The following is a 26219-nucleotide window of genomic DNA, read 5'->3' on the forward strand; positions in this document are numbered from 1 at the left end:
ACGCCCACAGCTCAATTCCAGAAAAATAAATGACCCAATCAAAAAATGGGCCAAAGAACTAAATAGACATTTCTCCAAAGAAGACATACAGATGGCGAACAAACAAATGAAAAGATGCTCAATATCACTCATTATCAGAGAAATGCAAATCAAAACCACTATGAGGAACCATTTCACGCCAGTCAGAATGGCTGCAATCCAAAAGTCTACAAGCAATAAATGCTGGAGAGGGTGTGGAGAAAAGGGAACCCTCTTACACTGTTGGTGGGAATGCAAACTAGTACAGCCACTATGGAGAACAGTGTGGAGATTCCTTAAAAAACTGGAAATAGAACTGCCTTATGATCCAGCAATCCCACTGCTGGGCATACACACCAAGGAAACCAGAATTGAAAGAGACACGTGTACCCCAATGTTCATCGCAGCACTATTTATAATAGCCAGGACATGGAAGCAACCTAGATGCCCATCAACAGATGAATGGATAAGAAAGCGGTGGTACATATACACAATGGAGTATTACTCAGCCATTAAAAAGAATACATTTGAATCAGTTCTAATGAGGTGGATGAAACTGGAGCCGATTATACAGAGTGAAGTAAGCCAGAAAGAAAAACACCAATACAGTATACTAACACATATATATGGAATTTAAAAAGATGGTAACAAGAACCCTGTGTATGAGACATCAAATGAGACACTGATATCTAGAACAGTCTTTTGGACTCTGTGGGAGAGGGAGAAGGTGGGATGATTTGGGAGAATGGCATTGAAATACGTATAATATCATATATGGAATGAGTCGCCAGTCCAGGTTCGATGCACGATACTGGATGCTTGGGGCTGGTGCACTGGGACGACCCAGAGGGATGGTATGGGGAGGGAGGAGGGAGGAGGGTTCAGGATGGGGAACACATGTAAACCTGTGGCGGATTCATTTCGATATTTGGCAAAACCAATACAATATTGTAAATTTTAAAAATAAAATAAAAATTTAAAAAATAAAAATAAAATAAACACAAATGTACTCTTTTTAATGTCTGAGTAATACTCCATTGTGTATATGTACCACCGCTTTCTTATCCATTTGTCTGCTGATGGACATCTAGGTTGCTTCCATGTCCTGGCTATTATAAACAGTATTGCGATGAACACTGGGGTACACGTGTCTTTTTCAAATCTGCTTTCCTTGGTGTGTATGCCCAGCAGTGGGACTGCTGGGTGGTATGGCAGTTCTATTTCCAGTTTTTTAAGGAATCTCCACACTGTTCTCCATAGTGGCTGTACTAGTTTGCATTTCCTCCAACAGTGTAGGATGGTTCCCTTTTCTCCACACCCTCTCCAGCATTTATTACTTACAGACTTTTGTATCACAGCCATTCTGACTGGCATGAAGTGGTACCTCATTGTGGTTGTGATTTGCATTTCTCTGATAATGAGTGATGTTGAGCATCTTTTCATGTGTTTGTTTGCCATCTGTATGTCTTCTTTGGAGAAATGTCTATTTAGTTCTTTGGCCATTTTTTGACTGGGTCATTTATTTTTCTAAAATTGAGCTGTAGGAGTTGCTTGTATATTTTTGAGATTAGTTGTTTGTCAGTTGCTTCATTTGCTATTATTTTCTCCCATTCTGAAGGCTGTCTTTAAACCTTGCTTAGAGTTTCCTTTGTTGTGCATAAGCTTTTAAGTTTAATTAGGTCTCATTTGGTTTATTTTTGCTTTTATTTCCAATATTCTGGGAGGTGGGTCATAGAGGATCCTGCTGTGATGTGAATTTATTTGTTCTAGCTTTGTGAAAAATACTGTTGGTAGCTTGATAGGGATTGTATTGAATCTATAGATTGCTTTGGGTAGTATACTCATTTTCACTACTTTGATTCTTCTGATCCATGAACATGGTATATTTCTTCATCTATTTGTGTCCTCTTTGACTTCTTTCACCAGTGTTTTACAGTTTTCTATATATAGGTCTTTTGTTTCTTTAGGTAAATATATTCCTAAGTACTTTATTCTTTTCGTTGCAATGGTGAATGGAATTGTTTCCTTAATTTCTCTTTCTGTTTTATCATTGTTAGTGTATAGGAATGCAAGGGGTTTCTGTGTGTTGATTTTATATCCTGCAACTTTACTATAATCATTGATTAGCTCTAGTAATTTTCTGTTGGAGTCTTCAGGGTTTTCTATGTAGAAGATCATGCCATCTGCAAACAGTGAGTGTTTTACTTCTTCTTTTCCAATGTGGATTCCTTTTATTTCTTTTTCTGCTCTGATTGCTGTGGCCAAAACTTTAAAAACTATGTTCAATAGTAGTGGTGAGAGTGGGCACCCTTGTCTTGTTCCTGACGTTAGGGGAAATGCTTTCAATTTTTCACCATTGAGGATAATGTTTGCTGTGGGTTTGTCATATATAGCTTTTATTATGTTGAGGTATGTTCCTTCTATTCCTGCTTTCTGGAGGGTTTTTATCATAAAAAGATGTTGAATTTTGTCAAATGCTTTCTCTGCATCTATTGAGATAATCATATGGCTTTTATTTTTCAATTTGTTAATGTGGTGTATTACATTGATTGATTTGTGGATATCAAAGAATCCTTGCATCCCTGGGATAAAGCCCACTTAGTCAAGAGATATGATCTTTTTAATGTGTTGTTGGATTCTGATTGCTAGAATTTTGTTATGGATTTTTGCATCTGTGTTCATCAGTGATATTGGCCTCTAGTTTTCTTTTTTTGTGACATCTTTGTCAGGTTTTGGTATTAGGCTGATGGTGGCCTCATAAAATGTGTTTGGAAGTTTACCTTCCTCTGCAATTTTCTGGAAGAGTTTGAGTAGGATAGGTGTTAGCTCTTCTCTAAATTTTTGGTAGAATTCAGCTGTGAAGCTGCTGGGCCTAGGCTTTTGTTTGCTGGAAGATTTCTGATTACAGTTTCAATTTCCGTGCTTGTGATGGGTCTGTTAAGATTGTCTATTTCTTCCTGGTCGAGTTTTGGAAAGTTGTACTTTTCTAAGAATTTGTCCATTTCTTCCACGTTGTCCATTTTATTGGCATATAATTGCTGATAGTAGTCTCTTATGATCCTTTGTATTTCTGTGTTGTCTGTTGTGATCTCTCCATTTTCATTTCTAATTTTATTGATTTGATTTTTCTCCCTTTGTTTCTTGATGAGTCTGGCTAATGGTTTGTTAATTTTATTTATCCTCTCAAAGAACCAGCTTTTGGCTTTGTTGATTTTTGCTATGGTCTCTTTTGTTTCCTTTGCATTTATTTCTGCCCTAATTTTTAAGATTTCTTTCCTCCTACTAACCCTGAGGTACTTCATTTCTTCCTTTTCTAGTTGCTCTAGGTATAGAGTTAGGTTATTTATTTGAACTTTTTCATGTTTCTTGAGATATGCCTGTATTGCTATGAACCTTCCCCTTAGCACTGCTTTTATGGTGTCCCACAGGTTTTGGGTTGTTGTGTTTTCATTTTCATTCGTTTCTGATATCTATAGGACATTTCACCCCAAAACAATAAATTTCACCTTTTTCTCAAGTGCACTCGGAACTTTCTCCAGGATAGATCACATTCTGGGCCATAAATCTAGCTTTGTTAAATTCAAAAAAAATTGAAATCATTCCAAGCAGCTTCTCATATCACAGTGCAGTAAGATTAGATCTCAACTACAGGAGAAAAACTATTAAAAATTCAAACATATGGAGGCTGAACAACACACTGCTGAATAACCAACAAATCACAGAAGAAATCAAAAAAGAAATCAAAATACGAGTGTTGAGTTTAAAGCCAACTTTTTCACTGTCCTCTTTCACTTTCATCAAGAGGCTCTTTAGTTCTTCTTTGCTTTCTGCTATAAGGGTGGTGTCATCTGTGTAGCTGAGGTTATTGTTATCTTTACTGGCAATCTTGATTCCAGTTTGTGCCTCATCCAGCTCAGCATTTTGCATGATGTACTCTGCATATAATTTAAATGAGCGCGGTGAGAATATACAGCCTTGATTTACTCCTTTCCCGATTTGGAACCAGTCTGCTGTTCCATGTCCAGTTCTAACTGCTGCTTCTTTACTTGCATACAGATTTCTCAGGAGGCAGGTAAGGTGGCCTGGTATTCCCATCTCTTTAACAATTTTCCACAGTTTGTTATGATCCACACAGGCAAAGGCTTTGGCATAGTCAATAAAGCAGAAGTAGATGTTTTTCTGGAACTCCCTTGCTTTTTCAATGAACCAACAGATGTTAGCAATTTGATCTCTGGTTCCTCTGACTTTTCTAAATCCAGCTTGTTCATCTGGAAGTTCTCGGTTCAGGTACTGTTGAAGCCTCGCTTGGAGAATTTTGAGCATTACTTTGCTAGTGCATGAGATGAGTGCAACTGTGCATTAGTTTGAACATTCTTTGTCATTGCCTTTCTTTGGGATTGTAATGAAAACTGACTCTTACCAGTCATATGGCCACTGCTGAGTTTTCCAAATTGGCTGGCATATTGGGTGCAACACTTTCACAGCATCATCTTTCAGGATTTGAAAGAGCTCAACTGGAATTCCATCACCTCCACTAGCTTTGTTCATAGTGACATTTCCTAAGGCCCACTTGACTTTGCATTCCAGGATGTCTGGCTCTAGGTGAGTGACCATACCATCATGGTTATCTGGGTCATAAAGATGTTTTCTGTATAGTTCTTCTGTGTATTCTTGCCATCTTTTCTTAATATCTTCTGCTTCTGGTAGGTCCATACCATTTCTGTTCTTTATTGTGCCCATCTTTGCATGAAATGTTCCCTTTTTATCTCTAATTTTCCTGAAGAGGTCTCTCGTCTTTCCCATTCTGTTGTTTTCCTCTATTTCTTTGCATTGATCACTAAGGAAGGCTTTCTTATCTTTCCTTGCTATTCTTTGGAACTCTGCATTCAAATGGATATATCTTTCCTTTTCTTCTTTGCCTTTAGCTTCTCTTCTTTTCTCAGCTATTTGTAAGGCTTCCTCAGACAACCATTTTCCCTTCTTCCATTTCTTTTTCTTGGGGATGATCTTGATCAGTCCTTCCTATGCAATGTCACAAACCTCTGTCCATAGTTCTTCAGGCACTCTATCAGATCTAATACCTTGAATCTATTTGTCAATTCCACTGTATAATCATAAGGGATTTGATTTAGGTCATCCCTGAATGGTCTACTGGGTTTCCCTACTTTCTTCAATTTAAGTCTGAATTTCACAATAAAGAGTTCATGATCTGAGCCACAGTCAGCTCCAAGTCTTGTTTTTGCTGACTGTATAGAGCTTCTCCATCTTTGGCTGCAAAGAATATAATCAATCTGACTTCAATATTGACCATCTGGTGATATCCATGTGGGGAGTCGTCTCCTGTGTGTTGGAAGAGGGTGTTTGCTATGACCAGTGCATTCTCTTGGCAAAGCTCTATTAGCCTTTGCCCTGCTTCATTCTGTACCACCTTACCTGCCTGCTGAGAAATCTGTAAGCAGGTCAAGAAGAAAGTTAAAGCCAGACATGGAACAACAAACTGGTTACAAGTTGATGAAGGACTATGTGAAGGCTGTATATTATCACCCTGATTATTTAACTTATATTCAGAGTACATCATGTGAAATGCCAAGCTGGATGAAACACAAGCTGGAATCATGATTGCCAGGAGAAATATCAATAATCTCAGATATGCATATGACAGCACCCTTATGGCAGAAAGCAAAGAACTAAAGAGCCTCTTGATGAAAGTGGAAGAGGAGAGTGAAAAAGTTGGCTTAAAACTCAAAAAACAAAGATCATGGCATCTGGTCCCATCACTCCATGGCAAATAGATGGGGAAACAATGGAAACAGTGAGAGACTTTATTTTCTTGGGCTCAAAATCACTGTGGAATGTGACTGGAGCCAGGAAATTAAAAGCTGTGGAGATTTTCTAAGGAGCTTTTCTTGCTCCTTGGAAGAAAAGCTGTGCCAAACCTAGACAGCATATTAAAGAAGATCTTGGGCTCAAAATCATTGTGGAATGTGACTGAAGCCAGGAAATTAAAAGCTGTGGAGCTTTTCCAAGGAGCTTTACTTGCTCCTTGGAAGAAAAGCTGTGACAAACCTAGACAGCATATTAAAAAGCAGAGACATCACTTTGCTGACAAAGGTCCATCAAAGCTATGGTTTTTCCAGTAGTCATCTATGGATGTGAGAGTTGGACCATAAAGAAAGTTGACCACCAAGGAACCTATGTTTTTGAACTGCGGTGTTATAGAAGACTCTTGAGTCCCTTGGACTGCAAGGAGATCAAACCTGTAAATCCTAAAGGAAGTCAGTCCTGAATATTCATTGGAAGGACTGATGCTGAAGCTGAAACTCCAATACTTTGGTCACCTGATGGGAAGAACTGACTCACTGGGAAAGACCCTGATGCTGAGAAAGACTGAAGGTAGGAGAAGGGGACAACAGAGGATAAGATGGATTTGATGGACATGAGTTTGAGCAAGCTCCTGGAGTTGGTGATGGACAGGGAAGCCTGGCGTGCCACAGTCCATGGATTCCAAAGAGTCGGACATGACTGAGTGAATGTAATGAGTTGAAGAGCACTTCAATCTCCTGTTGTTAAAGGGTCAACTGTGTATCTCTGTATAATTTTGTGGTTGCCCCAAAGATTCCAAATACGTCCCATAGATCACATTCTACTAGTCTACCACTTCAAGTATTGTGTAGAGAACTGAATACTTTTTAGGTCCCTTTACCCAACCTCTTCCCATTACAATATACATGTCTTATATATTTCAAAATATATTGAGACCCATACATGAAACAATATTATCACTTTTGTCTTTAACCACTGAACACAAATTTTAAACTCTGGAATAGAAGAATCACCTATTAATATTTATCTTTTTTAAAATACATTTATTATTTTTGGCCGGGCTGGGTCTCAGTTGCTGCACACGGGCTTTCTCTAGTTTCAGGAGTGGGCTTACTTTTCTTTGTGGTGGGCATGCTTCTCATTGTGGCAGATTCTGTTGTTCCAGAGCACAAGCTCTAGGCATGTATAGTTCATTAGTTGTAGCATGTGGACTCAACAGTTCTGGTGCGCAGGCTTAGTTTTCCACAGTTTCTGTGGTCTTCTCAGACCAGGGATCAAACTGTGTCCCCTGCAGCGGCAAGTGGCTCCTTAACCACTAGACCACCAGAGCAGTCCCCACCTATGTATTTTTTACCCTTTCCTTTGCTTTATTTTATTCCTTATGTTCCAAATTGTTTTCCTTACCCTTGTTTTATTGAGCTATAACTGACATATAGCATTGTATTATTTTTAGGTGTACAGCATGATTTGATATATGCATAGGAGTAAATTTTAACATCATTATCTTTTGTCTAAAGAATTTTTCATTTCCATTTGATTCTTCTTTACTTTTCTTTCTCTGCTAACACCTTCTACTTTTTAAATTAACAAGTGTTCATAATTGTTTGCTGGAGACATTTTATGATAGCTGCTTTAAAATTCTTAGGAATAATTCCAACATCTGTTTCTCCTGCTATTGACATCTATTGATTGATTACCTTTCCTCACTGAAGCTGAGTTTTTTCTGGATCCTGGTATGGAAAACTCTGGATTGTATCCTGAGCATTTTGAATATTTGGAGATTTGAAATCTCATTAAAATCTATTTTAACAGAGATTCAAGATGTCTAGGTTCAGAAAACATGTCCTGGACCACATTTGTAAGATACAGTTTTAACGCCAAGTTAGTTTTCAAAGGCTCTGCAGAAGTCAATCTACAACACAGATAGTGTTCCAATCGATTCTCAAGCCTTCTGCTGTGTTGTGTCTGTGTGGTTTCATGCATAGGTTATACAAAGGTCTCCCCAGAATGTTATGAACAGGTTTTTATCCCTTTCTCTAGCATGGCAATTCCTCAGAAAACTAAACATAGATTTACCACGTGATACAGTAATTCCACTTTGGGGCACACACTTAAAAGCACTGAAAACAAGTTCTTGAAAATATACTTGTACTCTAACGTTCATAGCAGCATTTTTCAAAACAGTCAAGAGGCAGAAGCAAGCCAAATGTCTATTAGAGGATAAATGAAGAAGCAAAATGTGATATCTATACATAGTGGGATATCATTCAATCTAAAAAGGGAAGGAAATCCTGTCACATGCCACAACATAGATGAAATCTGAGGACATTATGCTAAATCAAACAAGATAGTCATGAAAAGACAAATACTGTATAATTCCACGTATGGGTGTTATTTAAGTAGTCAGATTCATAGGAGCGAAAAGTAGAATGGTGGTAAGCAGGGGCTGAGGGCAGAAGGAAAGGTGGAATTGTTATTTAACAGGGACCAAGTTTCAGATTTGCAAGATGAACAAGTTCTATAGATTTGTTTCAAAACAATGTGAATATATTTGATACTACTAAATTGTACACTTAAAAGATAGCTATGATAGCAAATTTTGTTATGTGCTTTTTAAGAGAACTTTTAAAAGGAAGGAAATTCTGACATGCTACAATATAGATGAGTCTTGACATGCTTAAGTGAAATGAGCTATACTGACATCATGCTAATGTGAAATGAGCTTAACACAAAATAACAAATACTGCACGATTTCACCGAACAGTCAAACACATAGAGAGAGAAAAAAGAATGATAGTTGCAAAGGCTTGGGTGGAGTTATTATTAACATCTAACAAATAATTTTAGTCTGAGAAGATGAAAAGTGCTAGAGATCTATGTGGTGATGGTTAAAAGAAGGTGGAGGTACTTAATGCCATTAAACTGTACCCTAAAAATGGTTTAAGTGGTAAATTTTATGTTAAGAATATTTTACAATTAAAAAAATCTTTTTTTCTGGAAAACTTTTCTCAGTAATTCTCTGCTCACTCTCTAGCTGAAGAAGAAAGGAAATGGGTACCACCGCTTACATCAGGACAGAAATAGTTACAGGGATCTGCTCATAGTCTCCAGAGCCACAGCCACAAGCTGCGACAGGGTGAGGAGTGGTTTCTGTGTGGTGTTCCCCTGAGTAGGACTGGTATGAGCAAATCATTTATATCATATTGGATGATCCTTCTACCAGTTATTGGGCTAGATATAATAGATTTTTGTGGAGCTTTTTTCTGTCTGCAGCTATAGGTGTTTCCAGGTCAGCTTTCTTCAGAGCTCATGTCAAGATACATGAGGAGAAACAAAAATTAGCAAGTGGAGACTTGCTCCCTATTATGAAGTTCCTTTGGTCTTATGAACCAACCAGTCCACATTCTATTCTTCACCATTCAGTCTTCTGTTAGTTACTTTGTGGATTTTGTCCAGTATCTAATTTTTTTAAATTTTTTTGGTAATTAATGGAGAGAATATGGTGGAATACACAGTAGTAGTTGCAATTTGTGCACTCCCCAGAGTCCTATGTCCCACTTTTCAGTAGCCATTTTTACTACTTAGTAATTATAATATGATTTTTCCTGTTCTAGATACTTTTGTGGTATTCATGTCCTGACTAGACTATGGCTGATAAGCAATATTTATTAATGATGAGTATAGACTGTAGCCATCAATGTGGATGGTGGAGATATGTGGATGGTGGTCATGGGAAATGAAGATGTCAACAGAGAAACTGAGCAGCTGGGAAGATCATCTACAATGAAGTTAAAGTCACAGAAGAGAAAAGGACAGTGTGCCAGGAGCTCACTGCCTCAGCACCATTACCACATTAAGCCATGACCATGAGGAACTTGCACAATGAAAGGGAAGCTCTGAAAGAGCATTCAGTTTCAATCCTGATTCAAATATTCTGCATGGAATAGTTGTCACCATTGATAAGAACCCTAGTCTGGGGCCAAGAAATCTAGTTCGAATTCTGGCTTTATCATGTACATTCTAGCCTTATGTCCTCAGGATTACATTTATCTTCTTTGAATTCAGGCTCAAACCACAGTTCTTCACTGTGAAATAGGATGTTCATTTCTTTCCTGTTTGCCTCACAGAAGGCTGGGAAGGGAGTAGTACATGCCACATTCTCTAATATAACCAACCGATGGTTCGTCTCTACTTTTGGCTGCCCAAGGACATACATTCTACAGAAAAGCATGGGATTTGTCCTCGTCCCTGCTAGGATCCAAGTCTTCCTTTGTTGTCCCTTGGACATTGCTAGAGCCTACTGCCCAAAGCCATGATGATTCTCCCTCACAGATTCTCAGATAAGTCCTTCTAAACAATAAGCTAATCTGTTCTCTAAAACCTACCATGGCTGTCCAGTACACATTTAGGGATCTCTGTGATCCAGTCTCAGCCAGCCTTACAGCCATACCTTCCCCCTCACATAGGCCCCTCACGTCCCCAAAGTGGACTACTCTTGGCATCCATACAGACCAGCTCACGGATCTACAAACTTGCTATTCCTCCTTTGGATGTCTTTGACTAAGCTGTTGTCTCTGCCCAAAATATTCTCATTCTCCATCTCTGCTTGGGAAAATACTATTTTGCCTTCAAGGCTCAACCCAAACACTGTTCTGAGCACACAGATCATTTTTCACAAAAGAGGTGGCCTCTTCCTCCTCCACTGAGGTTCCATTGCATTTGCCTTACTCTTCTCTGGAAGGCTTCCAGAGACTCCCCTGGTGGCTCAGATGGTAAAAGTGTCTGCTTACAATGAGGGAGACCTGGGTTCAATCCCTGAGTCGGGAAGATACTCTGGAGAAGGAAATGGCAACCCACTCCAGTACTCTTGCCTGGAAAATCCCATGGACAGAGGAGCCTGGTCACAGTCAGACATGACTGAGCGACTTCATTCCCACCCCACCCCACCCCCACCCCCAAGAAGGCACTCACCATAAATGGTCCTATACTGTGTTTATTTGTAAACATGCCATGTCTCCTTCACCAGTTGCAAACAGCTCTTAGGCACGACTCTGTCTCACTCATCTGCCTCTCACTAGCACTCAGAAGAAGGATATAGTAGGAATGCAGGCGATGCCTAGGAAATGTTAGTTAGATTGCTAAGGTAGGGCACAGAGGCAAGCTGCAAGCATGTTTGCAGGGAGGACAAATTTGAGCTATGTGTGGAGACTATATAGAGTGTGTGATTTATAAACCTGTGATTGAGAATGTAGAGATGCAGAGACGTGGTTTGTAAAGGAGAAGTGATTCATGTATTGTGTTATGTGCAGATGTGCCAGGAGAATAAGGGAGAAACTCCCAGGGCTTGCCCTCTCTATAGCTTGGGCCAGGCTGGAGTCATCCACTGGTCTTTTCTCCTCCCACTCTGGTCCCTTCTTTCCTACCTTATTTGTACATCACTCTCCAGTCCATGGGCCCCATATTCAACAGCTTTCTCAAAGGACATTATGGTATTCTCAGGCCCCAGCTGTGGAAGAAAAGGACAGCAGGCCTTTAATCTCACAGTCTTTTCTGCCGACATCCATTTTAGCATAGGAAAAAGTGAAGTGAAGTGAAGTCGCTCAGTCGTGTCCAACTCTTTGCAATCCCATAGACTGTAGCCTACCAGGCTCCTCTGTCCATGGAATTCTCCGGGCAAGAATACTGGAATGGGTTGCCATTTCCTTCTCCAGGGGATCTTCCTGACCCAGGGATCAAACCCAGGTCTCCTGCATTGCAGGCAGATGCTTTACCATCTGAGCTACCAGGGAAATCCCAAGGAAAGGGGCACAGTAATGAAAGGACTTTAGGAAGCAGAGTTTGGTTTTCTTGGCTCTATGTTCTAAGAACCTGCCTACATTCTCCTCTCCTGAATCTGGTTTGGGAATTCTGCTCATCTGAGACAATGTCACTGGACATAATAAAGAGAAACGGACTGAGAATTAGGAGAATTAAATCCAACCTCTACAATTTATTACTTATCTTGTCATCTCGAGCCAACTTCTTTATTTCTCCAGGGGTTTCTGAGGATCTGATGTGCCTTTGTCTCATCCACACCCATGCATACCCACATCCATCTAGCTCAGACTTACCATGGGTGCACCTCTATGTCCAAAGAAGTTTGGCTTAGGTGCCAATTTCTCCTTCTCCTGAAGGCAGGGAGAGTAAGTCCCAAATGGCACCACATAGAGACATAAAAGGATAAAAAAAAAGGGCACTCCAACAGCCACTTGTAGAGCTGAAAAAGTTGGAATGAAAAAGTGACGAAAAAGAAAAGAGGAATGGAGAACCATCCCAAGCAAATAAGTATCCCCCCAAAATAGTTATAGTAAATAATGAATCCATGGGTTCATTGACTCTGTGAACTCACAGATTTATTATTTCTCTCAGGTCCGCCACATTTCAATTATTTGAAAGCAAAACCCAAATACAAGCATGATTATTAAGTTAAAATTATTGCAAATGCATCTTGGAGTGTGAAGTCAAGTGGGCTTCAGGAAGCATTACTACCAATAAAGCTAATGAAAGTGAAGGAATTCCAGCTGAGCTAATTAAAATACTAAAAGATGATGGTGTTAAAGTGTTGCACTCAATATATCAGCAAATTTAGAAAACCCAGCAATGGCCACAGGACTAGAAAAGGTAAGTGTTCATCCAAATTCCAAAGAAGGATCATGCTAAAGGATGTTCAAACTACTGGATGCTCACTTTCCATGCTAGTAAGGTTATGCTCAAAATCCTTCAAGCAAGGTTTCAGTAGTACTTGAATCAAGAACTTCCAGATGAACAAGCAGGGTTTTGAAAAAGCAGTGGAACCAGAGAACAAATTGCCAACATCCGTTGGATCATAGAGAAACCAAGGGAATTCCAGAAAAACATCCACTGCTGCCTCATTGACTACAAGAAAGTCTTTGACTGTATGGATTGGAACAAACTCTTGAAAATTCTTAAAGAGATAGAAATACCAGACCATCTTACCTATCTCCTAAGAAACCTGTATGCGAGTCAGGAAGCATTAACAGTTAGAACCTTACATTGAACAAGGACTGGTTCCAAATTGGGAAAGGAGTACAACAAAGCTATATACTGTCACCTTGTTTATTTAACTTATATGCAGAGTATATCATGCAAAATGCCAGGCTGGATGAGTTATAAACTGAAATGAAGACTGTTGGGAATAATATTAACAATCTCAAATATTTAGATGATACCACTCTAATAGGAAAAAGTGAAGACAAACTAAACAGCTGCTTGGTGAGGGTGAAAGAGAAGAGTGAAAAAGCTGGCTTAAAACTCAACATTAAAAGAACTAAGATCATGGCATCTGGTCATATCACTTCATGGGGAAAAGTGAAAGTTGTGACAGATTTTCTCTTCTTGGGCTCCAAAATCACTGGGGATGCTGACTGCAACCATGAAATTAAAAGACACTTGCTTCTTGGAAGGAAGGCTATAACAAACCTAGACAGCATATTAAAAAGCAAAGACATTAGTTTGCTGACAAAGGTCCGTATAGTCAAAAATATGGTCTTTCCAATAGTCAAGATGTGAGAATTGGACAATAAAGAAGGCTGAACACTGAAGAATTTGTTTTCGAATTGTGGTGCTGAAGAAGACTCCTGAGAGTACCTTGGACAGTAAGGAGATCAAAACAATCAATACTAAAGGAAATAAACCCTGAATATTGATTGGAAGGACTTATGCTGAAGCTCCAATACTTTGGCCACCTGATGCAAAGAGCTGACTCACTGGAAAAGACCTTGTTAACTGGGAAAGAATGAGAACAGGAGGAGATGGGGGTGACCAAGGATGAGATGGTTGGATGGCATCACCAATTCAATGGACATGAACTTGGGTGAACTCGAGGAGATGGTGATGGACAGGGAGGCCTGGCATGCTACAGTCCATGAGGTCACAAAAAGTTGGACATGACTTAGCAACTGAACAACAACAAAAACTTACAAATACAAATTAACAAGGGAATAAATTGTACAGGAGGCAGGAAGGAGAGGGAATGTTAAGGAGTAGCTTCTCAGAAAGAGGAGGAGTTTGATTGGTTCTGAGAAAGCTCTCAAGCCCTTAAAGATCAGCCTAAAATGCCCAGGTATTGATGGCAGAGAGGAATAGTGGAAGGGATACTAGTTGAAAGAAATCCAAATACAAAGCAGACTTTACTACTTTCTAATTTTGTGACTCAGACTTATTGTTTAACCTCTCTGGGTATTCATTTTCTTCATTATGAAAAATGGAGCTATTCTACTACTAGTATTATCTCATGCAATTGATATGACACTATTGACTCATCATAGACCCTCAACACATAGTTGTATTTCTCTCTCTCCCCCACTCCTCTCTTAAACACACACACACATACACAAACACACAGACTAATCACAATACCTGTTATCACTGGCAATATCTCAACATTTACTATTTTATACCTTTGAGGATCTAACCTATTTGTACATTTTAAAATTACCATCCATGTCACTTTCAAATCTAGCTCTCCAGCTCTAACCTCTCAATTTTGTCAGCATACTACAGCATGTATTTCTTCTTCTTTCATTACTTGTAATCTGGTAACGTCTCATTCTAGCTAAAATTCAGGAAATAAAAAAGAAAAGAGTTCATTATTGTCCCCTTTAAGTTCCTGCCCCCAGAAACATTTCCTAAAATTCACCAGCCACATACACATACACACATACATAATGGCAACACTATCAATTCTCTTTCCTGCATCCTTGGACACATCAGGAAGCAAGCACTCCTTGTTTAACCAGTAATAATAAAAAGAGACATAGACAGAAGCAGGTTCTCCTGGTTTCTCAGTAAGGGTGCTGAGAGTTAACTCCATTCTCAAAACAGCTTTATTACAGCTCTGATTCTTATTTGCTTCCATCATATTAGGACAAAGAATGAAGAGGAAAACAGTGGCAGAGGCAGATTTCTGCTTCTGTGGAAGTCCTCAGACATGACAGAGACTCACCATGGACTGCTTTGAAGGACTAAGATGTGTCCAGGGGATATCTGCACCTGGTTCTTGAGTTGAAAATAGTAATATCTGAATACAAACTAAAAGAACTATGACGTGTACCACCACTGGCCAAATAAAAAACACCCTCTACCCTCCCTAAAACTACTCCAATCTATTCCCTCAAAGTTAATGAGAGAAAATACTAATTTTTCTAAAAGGAGAATGTCTCTTTAGAAGATGGACTGCTTAGCCTGGGAAATGCTATGACAGGATGTTATGACAGAACATGTAGGGTTGTGAGTTTGATCACAAGGAGCATGCTTGAGTAACAAGATAAATGAGGTCCAAAAAGATTTGGTGGTGCTTTGCTTGTTCTGCTGAATAAAGTACAGAAGTTAAAGCCAGAGCTGGAAGAATCAAGGAAGGTTCCACCCACAGGACATACCTTCTCCTTCCAAATGGATCAAGTAGAAGGCCACAGGCCACGAAAGCAAAACCATCACAGATATGCTGCTCAGGTGTACGTAAGGAGCTAAGATCTGTGAGGAAATTGAAAAGTCAGTCTGAATGCATCTGGACAGACAGGGCTACAACTAAGCACGGTGCTTACCTGAAGTGACAGCCCAATGGTGAGCCACCTGTCTTTCCAGTAAGTTAATAAAATCCATAACAAAAGTGAGAAAAACGGAATCATTATCAGAACCAGGATCTGGGGAAACAAAAAGAATGTTCTGACTTCCATGCAGTAGGCTTTGATCATAACTGTCCTTGAGAAACATATTTGTTCTCACAGTTTCAGTGACCTTATTCCTCATCTCCTTAATCTAACCACCCCTCAGACCCCCAGTACTACTTGTATTTAATATTATTGCTGCCAAGTCTAAGTTATGTAGCATGGCTGGAAAAAATTATACAGCTATATGGTCTGATGTCTTTACTAATTAATTTTTTCCACCTCAGCTGGGTCTTCAATACTGCTTGGCATATCTCACCAAGTTTCAACAATGGCCATTTTACATATTCAATACCACTTTAAGTGACTCAGTATAATCACAAGTCAACAGTATTTGTAATTGCCTTTTCAACATATGTTTTTCTTTAACAGACTATAAGCTTATGAGGTCAAGGACAATATTTGGGTAAGATCATATTCTCACTGCCTTTAAGAGGCAGTCTTACTGCCTGACATAGTAATCATTCAGCCAATATCTGTTGGACAGGATTTTTTAAATATAAATTTATTTATTTTAATTGGAGGTTAATTACTTTACAATATTGTATTGGTTTTGTCATACATCAACATGAGTCCGCCACAGGTATACATGTGTTCCCCATCCTGAACCCCGCTCCCTCCTCCCTCTCCATCCCATCCCTCTGGGTCATCCCAGTGCACCAGCCCCAAGCATCCAGTATCATGAATCGAACCTGGACTGGCGACTCGTTTCATATATGATATTATACATGTTTCAATGCCATTCTCCCAAATCATCCCACCTCGCCCTCTCCCACAGAGTCCAAAAGACTGTTGAATACATCTGTGTCTCTTTTGCTGTCTCGCATACAGGGGTATTGTTACCATCTTTCTTTTTTTCTTTTTTTTTTTGATATTTTAAACCAAGTTTAATACTACACTGAATAATCATATGACTTAATATTAAATATTCTGACCTTTAATGCTGTTTCTTACTTTTCTACATGGTGACATTTTTTTAATTTAAATTTATTTATTTTAATTAGAGGCTAATTACTTTACAATATTGTATTGGTTTTGCCATGCATCAACATGAATCCACCATGGGTGTACACGTGTTCCCAATCCTAAACACCCCCCCTCTTCCCTCCCCGTACACATCCCTCTGGGTAATCCCAGTGCACTAGCCCCAAGCTTCCTGTATCCTGCATCGAACCTGGACTGGCGATTCATTTCTTATATGATATTATACATGTTTCAATGCCATTCTCCCAAATCACCCCCTCCTCCCTCTCCCACAGAGTCCAAAAGACTGTTCTATACATCTGTGTCTCTTTTGCTGTCTCGCATACAGGGTTATGGTTACCAACTTTCTAAATTCCATATATAAGCATTAGTATACTGTATTGGTGTTTTTCTTTCTAGCTTACTTCACTCTGTATAATAGGCTCCAGTTTCATCCACCTCATTAGAACTGATTCAAATGTATTCTTTTTAATGTCTGCACAACAAAGGAAACTATAAGCAAGGTGAAAAGACAGCCTTCAGAATAGGAGAAAATCATAGCAAATGAAGCAACTGACAAACAACTAATCTCAAAAATATACAAGCAACTCCTACAGCTCAATTCCAGAAAAATAAACAACCCAATCAAAAAATGGGCCAAAGAACTAAATAGACAGTTCTCCAAAGAAGACATACAGATGACTAACAAACACATGAAGAGATGCTCAACATCACTCATTATCAGAGAAATGCAAATCAAAACCACAATGAGGTACCATTTCACGCCAGTCAGAATGGCTGCAATCCAAAAGTCTATAAGCAATAAATGCTGGAGAGGGTGTGGAGAAAAGGGAACACTCTTACACTGCTGGTGGGAATGTAAACTAGTACAGACACTATGGAGAACAGTGTGGAGATTTCTTAAAATACTGGAAATAGAACTGCCTTAGGAGCTACCCCACGCCCCCACGCGCGAGGCCAGGGAGGGCAGCAGGGAGAAGCAACCACACGCCCGAGGCCAGGGGCATCGGCCGGGAGGACCAACCCCATGTCCAAGGAGCCGTGGCTGCTCCATCGCAGGAGGGCCTAGAGGAGCTATCCCACGTTGAAAGTCAGGAAGGGCGGCAGTGAGGAGATACCCCTCGTCCAAGGCAAGGAGCAGCGGCTGTGCTTTGCTGGAACAGCCGTGAAAAGATACCCCATGCCCAAGGTAAGAGAAACCCAAGTACGACGGTAGTTGTTGCAAGAGGGCATCAGAGGGCAGACACACTGAAATCATACTCACAGAAAACTAGTCAATCTAATCACACTAGGACCACAGCCTTGTCTAACTCAATGAAACTAAGCCATGCTCATGGGGCAACCCAAGATGGGCGGGTCATGGTGTAGAGATCTGACAGAATGTTGGCCACTGGAGAAGGGAATGGCAAGCCACTTCAGTATTCTTGCCTTGAGAACCCCATGAACAGTATGAAAAGGCAAAATGATACGATACTGAAAGAGGAACTCCCCAGGTCAGTAGGTGCCCAATATGCTACTGGAGAAGAGTGGAAAAATAACTCCAGAAAGAATGAAGAGATGGAGCCAAAGCAAAAACAATACCCAGCTGTGGATGTGACTGGTGATAGAAGCAAGGTCCCACGCTGTAAACAGCAATATTGCATAGGAACCTAGAATGTCAGGTCCATGAATCAAGGCAAATTGGAAGTGGTCAAACAAGAGATGGCAAGACTGAATGTCGACTTTCTAGGAATCGGCGAACTAAAATGGACTGGAATGGGTGAATTTAACTCAGATGACATTATATCTACTACTGCGGGCAGGAATCCCTCAGAAGAAATGGAGTAGCCATCATGGTCAACAAAAGAGTCCGAAATGCAGTACTTAGATGCAATCTCTAAAAACAACACAATGATCTCTGTCCGTTTACAAGGCAAACCATACTGGGGAACAGTAATCCAAGTCTATGCCCTAACAGTAATGCTGAAGAAGCTGAAGTTGAAAAGTTCTATGAAGACCTACAAGACCTTTTAGAACTAACACCCAAAAAAGATGTCCTTTTCATTATAGGGGACTGGAATGCAAAAGTAGGAAGTCAAGAAACACCTGGAGTAACAGGCAAATTTGGCCTTGGAATACGGAATGAAGCAGGGCAAAGACTAATAGAGTTTTGCCAAGAAAATGCACTGGTCATAACAAACACCCTCTTCCAACAACACAAGAGAAGACTCTATACATGGACATCACCAGATGGTCAACATCGAAATCAGATTGATTATATTCTTTGCAGCCAAAGATGGAGAAGCTCTATACAGTCAGCAAAAACAAGACTAGGAGCTGACTGTGGCTCAGATCATGAACACCTTATTGCCAAATTCAGACTTAAAGAAAGTAGGGAAAACCACTAGACTATTCAGGTATGACCTAAATCAAATCCCTTATGATTATACAGTGGAAGTGAGAAATAGATTTAAGGGACTAGATCTGATAGAGTGCCTGAGGAACTATGGGATGAGGTTCGTGACAATGTACAGGAGACAGGGATGAAGACCATCTCTGTGGAAAAGAAATGCAAAAAAGCAAAATGGCTGTCTGAAGAAGCCTTACAAATAGCTGTGAAAAGAAAAGAAGCGAAAAGCAAAGGAGAAAAGGAAAGATATAAGCATCTGAATGCAGAGTTCCAAAGAATAGCAAGAAGAGATAAGAAAGCCTTCTTCAGCGATCAATGCAAAGAAATAGAGGAAAACAACAGAATGGGAAAGACTAGAGATCTCTTCAAGAAAATCAGAGATACCAAGGGAATATTTCATGCAAAGATGGGCTCAATAAAGGACAGAAATGGTATGGAGCTAACAGAAGCAGAAGTTATTAAGAAGAGGTGGCAAGAATACACAGAAGAACTGTACAAAAAAGATCTTCACAACCCAGATAATCACGATGGTGTGATCACGGACTTTAGAGCCAGACATCCTGGAATGTGAAGTCAAGTGGGCCTTAGAAAGCATCACTACGAACAAAGCTAGTGGAGGTGATGGCATTCCAGTTGAGCTCTTTCAAATCCTGAAAGATGATGCTATGAAAGTGTTGCACCCAATATGCCAGCCAATTTGGAACACTCAGCAGTGGCCACAGGACTGGAAAAGGTCAGTTTTCATTCCAGTCCCAAAGAAAGGCAATGCCAAAGAATGCTCAAACTACCACAAAATTGCACTCATCTCACACGCTAGTAAAGTAATGCTCAAAATTCTCCAAGCCAGGCTTCAGCAATACATGAACCGTGAACTTCCAGATGTTCAAGCTGGATTTAGAAAAGGCAGAGGAACCAGAGATCAAATTGCCAACATCCACTGGATCATCGAAAAAGCAAGAGAGTTCCAGAAAAACATCTATTTCTGCTTTATTGACTATGCCAAACCCTTAGACTATGTGGATCACAATAAACTGTGGAAAATTCTGAAAGAGGTGGGAATACCAGGCCACCTGCCCTGTCTCTTGAGAAATTTGTATGCAGGTCAGGAAGCAACAGTTAAAACTGGACATGGAACAACAGACGGGCTCCAAATAGGAAAAGGAGTAAGTCAAGGCTGTATATTGTCACCCTGTTTATTTAACTTATATGCAGAGTACATCATGAGAAACGCTGGACTGGAAGAAACACAAGCTGGAATCAAGATTGCCGGGAGAAATATTAATAACCTCAAATATGCAGATGACACCACCCTTATGGCAGAAAGTGAAGAGGAACTCAAAAGCCTCTTGATGAAGGTGAAAGTGTAGAGTGAAAAAGTTGGCTTAAAGCTCAACATTCAGAAAACGAAGATCATGGCATCTGGTCCCATCACTTCATGGCAGATAGATGGGGAAACAGTGGAAACAGTGTCAGACTTTATTTTTCTGGGCTCCAAAATCACTGCAGATGGTGACTGCAGCCATGAAATTAAAAGACGCTTACTCCTTGGAAGGAAAGTTGACCAACCTAGACAGCATATTCAAAAGCAGAGACATTACTTTGCCAACAAAGGTCCGTCTAGTCAAGGCTATGGTTTTTCCTTTGGTCATGTATGGATGTGAGAGTTGGACTGTGAAGAAAGCTGAGGGCCGAAGATTTGATACTTTTGAACTGTGGTGTTGGAGGAGACTCTTGAGAGTCCCTTGGGCTGCAAGGAGATCCAACCAGTCCATTCTGAAGGAGATCAGCCCTGGGATTTCTTTGGAAGGAATGATGCTAAAGCTGAAACTCCAGTACTTTGGCCACCTCATGCGAAGAGTTGACTCATTGGAAAAGACTCTGATGCTGGGAGGGATTGGGGGCAGGAGGAGAAGGGGATGACAGAGGATGAGATGGCTGGATGGCATCACTGACTCAATGGATGTGAGTCTGGGTGAACTCTGGGAGTTGGTGATGGACAGGGAGGCCTGGCGTGCCGCGATTCATGGGGTTGCAAAGAGTCGGACACGATTAAGTGACTGAACTGAACTGAACTGCTGACCCAGCAATCCCACTGCTGGGCATACACACCGAGGAAACCAGAATTGAAAGAGCCATGTGTACACCAGTGTTCGTCGCAGCACTGTTTATAATATCCAGGACATGGAAGCAACCTAGATGTCCGCCAGCTGATGAATGGATAAGAAAGCTGTGGTATATATACACAATGGAGTATTACTCAGCCATTAAAAAGAATACAGGGACAGATTTTAAAAATTTATTATTCATTTTATATCGAAAGAACACTGAATCCAAGAAGACACAATTTTAACTTGTTCCCCTTCAAATGTAGTTTTCCTACATCTGTGGTGCCCTCTAGAGACTTCTGTACCTATGAAAGCAACTGAATCCATGATCAAACCTCACAAAATAATTCCAGGCCTTGCTGACTTAAATGGTTAATTTTCAAAATTCCAGCTGAGCTATTTCAAATCCTGAAAGATGATGTTGTTAAAGTGCTACACTCAATATGCCAGAAAATTTGGAAAACACAGCAGTGGCACAGGACTGGAAAGTCAGTTTTCATTCCAATCTCAAAAAAGGGCAATGCAAATGAATATTCAAACTACCGCACAACTGCACTTATTTCACATGCTAGCAAGGTAAAGCTCAAATCCTTTTAGCTAGGCTTCAACAGTATGTGACCTGAGAACTTCCAGATGTACAAGCTGGATTTAGAAAAGGCAGAGGAAGCAGAGATCAAATTGCCAACATCTCTTGGATCATAGAAAAAGCAAGGGAATTCCAGAAAAACATCTACACTTGCTTCATTGACTATGCTAAAGCCTTTGACTGTGTGGATTACAACTAACTGTGGAAAATTTTTAAAGAGATGGGAATACCAGACCACCTTACCTGTCTCCTGAGAAACCTGTATGCAGGTCAAGAAGCAGCAGTTAGAACTGGACATGGAACAACAGACTGGTTCCAAACTGGGAAAGGAGTATGTCAACACTGTATATTGTCACCCTGCTTATTTAACTTATGTGCAGAGTACATCATGCAAAATGCCAGGCTTGATGAAGCTCAAGCTGGAGTCAAGGCTGCAGGGAGAAATATCAATAACCTCAGATACACAGATGACACAACTGTAATAGAAGAAAGCCAAGACAAACTATAGAGCCTCTTGAAGAGAGTGAAAGAGGAGATTGAAAAAGTAGGCTTAAAACTCAGCATTCAAAAAACTAACCTTTTGGCATCTGGTCCCATCACTTCATGCCAAATAGACGGGGGGCGGGGGGGGGGGGAAGGAAACAGTGACAGACTTTACTTTCTTGGGCTCTAAAATTACTGTAGATGGTGACTGCAGCCACAAAATTAAAAGACACTTGCTCCTTGGAAGGAAAGCTATGACAAACCTATAAAAAGCATCACTTTGTTGACAAAGGTCTGTCTAGCTAAAGCTATGGTTTTTCCAGTAGTCATATATGGATATGAGAGTTGGACCATAAACGAGGCTGAGGACCAAGTATTAATGCTTTTCAACTGTGGTGCTGGAAAGGACTCCTGAGAGTCCCTTGAACAGCAAGGAAATCAAACCAGTCAATTCTCAAGGAAATCAACCCTGAATATTCTTTGGAAGGACTGATGCCAAAGCTGAAGGTCCAATACTTTGGTCACCTGATACAGAGTCCACTCATTGGAAAATACTCTGATGCTGGGAAAGATTGATGACAGAAGGAGAATTTGGCCACAGAGGATGAGATTGTTGGATGGCATAACTGACTCAATCAAGATGAGTTTGAGCAAACTCTGGGAGATAGTAAAAGACAGGGAAACCTCGTGTGTGGCAGTCCATGGGGTTGCAACTGAACAACAACAAAGAAAGAAATATTTCAATTTTAACCAACTCTTCCTGAAAGTAAGAGGGAATTCTCTCTAACTTGTTTTTTGAAGCTAACAAAAACATTGATACTCAAACTGAACAAGACAATTACAGGGAAAATAACCTATAGTCCAATCTCTTCTATACAAAGACACAAACAGATGTGAAAATCTGAAAAAAAAAAAAATTGTTGGCAGACCAAATGCCTCATAACGCAAACATTTAATAGACAAATCAGACTCACATGAGTCTCATGTGATTCTGTGATCTTACTCAACACCAAGTTTTACTATGATTTAAGGCAACTGACAATTATAAGGTACAAATAGTTTCTTTTGGATAAATCTGACTGTCAAAAGCAGCTATGCATGAAAAGGTCTTTCCTTTCCTGTATTAGGATACATGCTCTGGTCTGGGACTTAAAGTATGAGGAGTGTTTTGAGCAAAGTATGAGAAAACATTTTTCTACAGAAGAAGTCTTTTGCATTATGGTTCATTCTTTTCTTGGGCTTCCCTGGTGGCTCAGAGGTTAAAGCATCTGCCTGAAATGTGCATCCTTTTCTTATATATTCCATTAACTATACAACTCCAGCCAGCCATGTCTCTCACCCTATAAATCTATAACTTCCAGGTTTATTTATTATAAGCAACCTAGATATACAGATAGAAGCTGCTAGAAATTTTCATAGATAAGGACTCACCATTATCTTTTGGCTAATTAAAATATTTAGTACATTTATAAGAAGGTTGGGTTATTAGCTATTTAAAAAGTTTTGATTGAGGTCATTTATTGCTCTCTGAGCATGCCTAGGTGGAAGACAATGCACTATACCTGGTGCTCTTTCCATCTAGGTTTGTTCTTTGCACATTGAAACTCCAAGCCCTAAAGAAATTCCCTTGCCAGGGAGATTTGAAAGCCAAGGGTTTAAAGGCCCAACCAAGTTAGTCATCTTCGAGGGGTATTCCAACTCTTCTAATACCCAGCTCCACCACTTCTCATTGGCTATGGATTCATAACTGGAATTAGATCACAGAATACCTTGAGAGATGAAGGCTTCATTAAATATATTGATCAAAAAACCCTGTGTGTGGTAATGAATTCTTGAGGTCCTCACTATACAAGGAGAAAGGAACATAATATTAAATCAGGCTGAATTTGTTGAAAAAGGCTTCCCTTGTGGCTCAGCTGGTAAAGAATCCATCTGCAATGCAGGAGACCTGGGTTCGATCCCTGGGTTGGGAAGATCCCCTGGAGAAGGGAAAGGCTGCCCACTCCAATATCCTGGCCTAGAAAAATCCATGGACTATACATATACAGTCCACAGGGTTGCAAAGAGTCAGACACGACTGAGTGACTTCCACTCACTGTGCAGTAACCAGCAATTCTAAGTTCAATATATAAAGTGTATATATATTGATATATATATATATATATATATATATATATATATACACACATATATAGTTATATATGAGATCAATATATAAGTATCCAGGTATTATTCATCTCTAATTGTTTATTTGAAAACTTCACTCAATAGTAACCCATGCTTAATAAACTGGGATGCCAGCAATTTCTCTGTATTGTATGAAAGAAAGAAAACTTCATGCAGCACAGTGGATGAGAATCTGCCTACCAATGCAGGGGGACATGGGTTCGACCCTTCATCCAGAAAGATTCCACATGCCACAGAGCAACTAACTTCATGTGCCACAACTAATGAGTCAGTGTTCTAGAGCCAGTGAGCCACAACTACTAACCAATGCTCTATAGCCCATAAGCCACAAGTTCAGAGTCCATGTGGTGCAACTACTTAAGCCTATGTGCCTAGAGTCTGTGCTCCACAAAAACAAAAGCCACCCTCAATGAGAAATCTGTGTACAACAATGAAGAGTAGCCCCTGCTTGCCACAACTAGATAAAGCCAGTGTACAGCAAAGAAGACTCAGTGGAGCCAAAAAGAATAAATAAAGAAAATTAAATTTATTTGTCTTTGTGCCAGTACCATACTGTCTTGATGACTGTCGCTTTGTAGTAGAGCCTGAAGTCAGGCAGGTTGATTCCTCCAGTTCCATTCTTCTTTCTCAAGATTGTTTTGGCTATTCGAGGCTTTTTTGTATTTCCATACAAATTGTGAAATTATTTGTTCTAGTTCTCTGGAAAATTCCGTTGGTAGCTTGATAGGGATTGCATTGAATCTATAGATTGCTTTGGGTATTATACTCATTTTCACTATATTGATTCTTCCAGTGCATGAACATGGTATATTTCTCCATCTATTTGTGTCCTCTTTGATTTTTCTCACCAGTGTTCTATAGTTTTCTATATATAGGTCTTTTGTTTCTTTAGGTAGATATATTCCTAAGTATTTTATTATTTTTGTTGCAATGGTGAATGGAATTGTTTCCTTAATTTCTCTTTCTGTTTTCTCATTGTTAGTGTATAGGAATGCAAGGGGTTTCTGTGTGTTAATTTTATATCCTTCAACTTTACTATATTCATTGGTTAGCTCTAGTAATTTTCTGGTGGAGTCTTCAGGGCTTTCTATGTAGAGGATCATGTCATCTGCTAACAGTGAGAGTTTTACTTTTTCTTTTCCAATCTGGATTATTTGTATTTCTTTTTCTGCTCTGATCGCTATGGCCAAAACTTCCAAAACTATGTTCAATAGTAGTGGTGAGAGTGGGCACCCTTGTCTTGTTCCTGACTTTAGGGGAAATGCTTTCAATTTTTCACCATTGAGGATAATGTTTGATGTGGGTTTATCATATATAGCTTTTATTATGTTGAGGTATGTTCCTTCTATTCCTGCTTTCTGGAGGGTTTTTATCATAAATGGATGTTGAATTTTGTCAAAGGCTTTCTCTGCATCTACTGAGATAATCATATGGTAAGATAATCATATGGTTTTTATCTTTCAATTTGTTAATGTGTAAATTTAAAAAAATTTTTTAACATTGTTCCCTTTTAAAAAACAGTATGGAAAAAAAAACAATAATTTATTGACAAAAGGTTATAGTTGTTGATGTTATTCAGTCACTAAGTCATGTCCAAAACTTTGCAACCCCATGGAATGCAGCACACCAGACTTGTCTCTATCCTTCTCTATCTCGAGGAGTTTGTTCAAACTCACGTCCATTGAGTCGGTGATGCCATCCAACCATCTCATCCTCTGCTGCCACCCTCTCTGTCTGCCTTTAATAGTTCCCAGTATAAGGGTCATTTCCAAAGAGTCAGCTCTTCATACCAGGTGGTCAAAATATGGAGCTTCAGGTTAACTATCAGTCCTTCCAAAGAATATTCAGGGTTGATTTCTTGGGATTGACTGGTTTGCTCTCTGTGCTGTCCAAGAGACTCCCAAGAGTCTTCTCCAACA

General features: G+C 39.7%; 1 protein-coding gene across 1 annotated transcript in view; it reads right to left on the reverse strand.

Annotated features, from left to right (window-relative positions):
- The window catches only part of LOC113886063 (glycerophosphodiester phosphodiesterase domain-containing protein 4-like), a 110789-nt gene that overhangs the window by 67139 nt on the left and 17431 nt on the right, over positions 1 to 26219 (reverse strand). Inside the window, exons 5-9 of the mRNA XM_027531998.1 lie at positions 15444 to 15542; positions 15279 to 15372; positions 14378 to 14455; positions 11952 to 12097; positions 11265 to 11347 (exon numbers count right to left, since the gene is read on the reverse strand). Coding sequence (XP_027387799.1) covers positions 11265 to 11347; positions 11952 to 12097; positions 14378 to 14455; positions 15279 to 15372; positions 15444 to 15542 — 500 coding nt within the window. The remainder of the gene's footprint in view (positions 1 to 11264; positions 11348 to 11951; positions 12098 to 14377; positions 14456 to 15278; positions 15373 to 15443; positions 15543 to 26219) is intronic.

The sequence above is a fragment of the Bos indicus x Bos taurus genome, chromosome 29 (assembly GCF_003369695.1).
Source record: "Bos indicus x Bos taurus breed Angus x Brahman F1 hybrid chromosome 29, Bos_hybrid_MaternalHap_v2.0, whole genome shotgun sequence".
In the NCBI taxonomy this organism is placed as follows: Eukaryota; Metazoa; Chordata; class Mammalia; order Artiodactyla; family Bovidae; genus Bos; species Bos indicus x Bos taurus.